The sequence below is a fragment of the Nylanderia fulva genome, unplaced genomic scaffold, assembly GCF_048542155.1.
Source record: "Nylanderia fulva isolate GAGA-0341 unplaced genomic scaffold, ASM4854215v1 Scaffold919, whole genome shotgun sequence".
In the NCBI taxonomy this organism is placed as follows: domain Eukaryota; kingdom Metazoa; phylum Arthropoda; class Insecta; order Hymenoptera; family Formicidae; genus Nylanderia; species Nylanderia fulva.
This window is the reverse complement of record NW_028191047.1, coordinates 24439-27117: the sequence shown is the minus strand read 5'-3', so window position 1 is coordinate 27117 and position 2679 is coordinate 24439. Positions and strand designations below refer to the sequence as shown.

Here is a 2679-nt window from a genome sequence, read left to right as displayed (position 1 = left end):
CCCTAATCCTGGGGGCCAAGCGACGGAAATGTTCCCGCCAGCTCCACCGGCTGTCGAGTGTGAGCCCCAAGTACTTCATATGGGGCTTCACGTCAATCTGGACTCCTTCTACCTCTATTTGGATCTGAGGTGGCTTCCTCCTTGGACCGTTGAAGTGTATTACTTCGGTCTTTTGGAGGGCCACACCCAGACCCAATGCGCAGATTCTACCGACGACGAGTGCCACACCCACCGAAGACAAGTTCCTCGCATCCCCCCAATCATTCCCCCGGGCAAGCACCAGTGTGTCATCGGCGTAACACACAAGGTGCATGCCCGGGAGAAGCGCGCCCCGCAGAACCCGATCGTATCCTAGGTTCCACAGGAGTGGTCCTAAGACCGACCCCTGTGGAACCCCCCTGCTCATTCTTTGTCGATGCGGCCTTTGGTACCGCCCCGTGTAAGATATCCACCTGTCGCTCAGGTAGTCCCCGACCAAGTCTTGTAGATATTGAGGCACTCCATGGTGTTGGAGTGCCTCGCGGACGATCTGCCAAGGCAGCGTGTTGAACGCGTTCGAGATATCGAGACTCGTCGCGAACAACACGCCGCCCTTCTCCACTGCGTCATCCGAGAGGGCCTTGACGCGCATAATTGCGTCTATTGTCGATCTGCCCTCTCGGAATCCGTACTGGCTGTCCGCCAGGTCGGGTCCCACCAGCGACAGGTGGTCCCTGAGGCGGGCAGCTACTATTCTTTCGAATAGCTTGCCCGCCTCGTCTAATAAACATATGGGGCGGTACGCCGCGGGTGATTCTGTGGGTCGCCCCTCTTTCCTTAGGAGGACCAGCCTCGCTTCTTTCCAGATCTTTGGAAACTGGCCCGTCCTAAGGCAGCAATCGAATAATTGTCTCATCCTCCCCCCCAGAACATTTAGAGCTAGAGCCCAAGCCTTGCCCGGGATTCCGTCCGGCCCCGGGGCTGTGTTTTTCGCCCGGAGCCGTTTGACCGCCCGGGCAAGCTCCCTCCCAGTGACCCCGAGGTCCTCGCTCCATCCATTTTGGGTCGTAGGACCCCGGGGTCTGCCACCACCCTCCTCCTCCCTTTCGTCTGGGGGAAAGAGGGTGGTGACCACCTCCTCCAACATGTCCGGTTGGAGACCCTCTGTGATGGGCGGCCTCCCGGACTGCAGTTTCTTCCTGACAATCCGGTATGGCCGCCCCCACGGGTCCTTGTTGAGGGTCTCCAACAGTTCTTGCCACGCCTTGGCATCCCTGATGGCCTGCTGGAGAGTCTTCTTTGCCGACTTGTAATCCTCCAGCAGTTCGGCCGCCTCTTCGTTGGTGTGACGCCTGCGCCTGCATCGGGTGTATCGGTGTCTCGCTCTTATGCATGTTGCACGCATCCATGCGATCTCCTGAGACCACCAATACACCCCCCTCCTTTTGTGGTTGGCCTGGCACCTCGGCATGGCGGCGTCGCATACTTCCGTCATTGCCGAGCGAAACCAGGCCGCCTCCTCGTTTGCATCGCAGGCGTCGGGCATGGGAGGGTCTTCCCATGCCTTCGCTGCGGCGGCAGCCATCAGGGCATCCTCGTCTAGGCGTTTTAACGCCCATCGAGGGGGTAGGGGTGTACCCCTTCTCTCCACCGGGGGGCGTGGCTGGCGTCCCACCGAGGGGTCGGAGATTTCCATCCTTATATATCTATGATCGGATAAGCTCTCCGACCCCGCCATCACTCGCCAGCCACTTACCATGCGCGCGGCTTGTGGGGATCCCCAGGTAACATCCACTATGGATCCCCCGTTGTACCGCACGCATGTGTACTCAGACCCTCTATTTAAAATTAGAAGGGTTGTGCCCCCCACTCTTCTAGGACCTTGCCCCTAGCGTTGGTCACCGGGGAACCCCACGCGTCAGATTTCGCGTTGAGGTCCCCCATGACCAGTACCTTACCCGGGAGGTGGCGGTCTATCTCGTCCGCCAGCCTACCCAGATATTCCTCGAATTGGGCGAGGTCTCTGTTTGGAGAGAAATACACCCCTACCACTATAGCTTCTCCCCACTTAACCAATACGAAGCCCTCCCCCTTTCCCATTAGGGAGAGAGGGAGTGCTCCCCTCTCCGCCTTTCCGATGATGGTGACGAGGCCCACCTTATCCCCCATCCAGTTGTCTTTCTGGAGGACTCGATAGGGCTCCGCCACCACGGCTAAATCAATGTTCCACTCCGCCAGGTGTTGCATTAGCAGGTCTTGCGCCTTGGCGGAGTGGTTGATATTGGCTTGGAGGAGAAGAACCTTCATTGTTGTTGTTTGCTCTTCTCCTCTCTTCTGACCTCCTTTGCGTTAACAGCCTTGTTGGCTGCTATCTTCGGTGCAATTGTACCCCTTTCCTCCCCCTTGCTTATTTTTGGCCCTTGCTTGCCTTTTAAACCCCCCCTTTGGTTGGCTTTGATATAGTTGCAAGCCTTGCTCCCGTATCTGTGTTCAGCCTTGTGCCCATTATCCTTACAATACGGGCAGCAAGGCTTTTCTGTGCAATCGCCAGCCTTGTGACCGTTTTGGCCACAACGATAGCAGAGGCCACTACGGTCTACCTCTGATTTGCAGGTGGCGCGTGTATGGCCCACCCCCATGCATTTGAAACACTGGAGGGGACGAGTCTCCAGTGTCTCTATCTTGACCGCAGACCAGCCG

At 57.8% G+C, this 2679-nt stretch overlaps 1 protein-coding gene across 1 annotated transcript; it reads right to left on the bottom strand.

Annotated features, from left to right (window-relative positions):
• Window positions 1-1827: 1827 nt before the first annotated feature.
• Window positions 1828-2286, bottom strand: LOC114928245 (uncharacterized). Its single transcript, XM_029299330.2, has one exon. It carries the CDS (start codon window positions 2284-2286, stop codon window positions 1828-1830), a length of 459 nt encoding a protein of 152 aa, XP_029155163.2.
• Window positions 2287-2679: the final 393 nt, after the last annotated feature.

Excerpts from the sequence above, each read along its gene's own strand:
- LOC114928245 (XM_029299330.2), bottom strand. The coding sequence starts at position 2,286 with ATGAAGGTTCTTCTCCTCCAAGCCAATATCAACCACTCCGCCAAGGCG.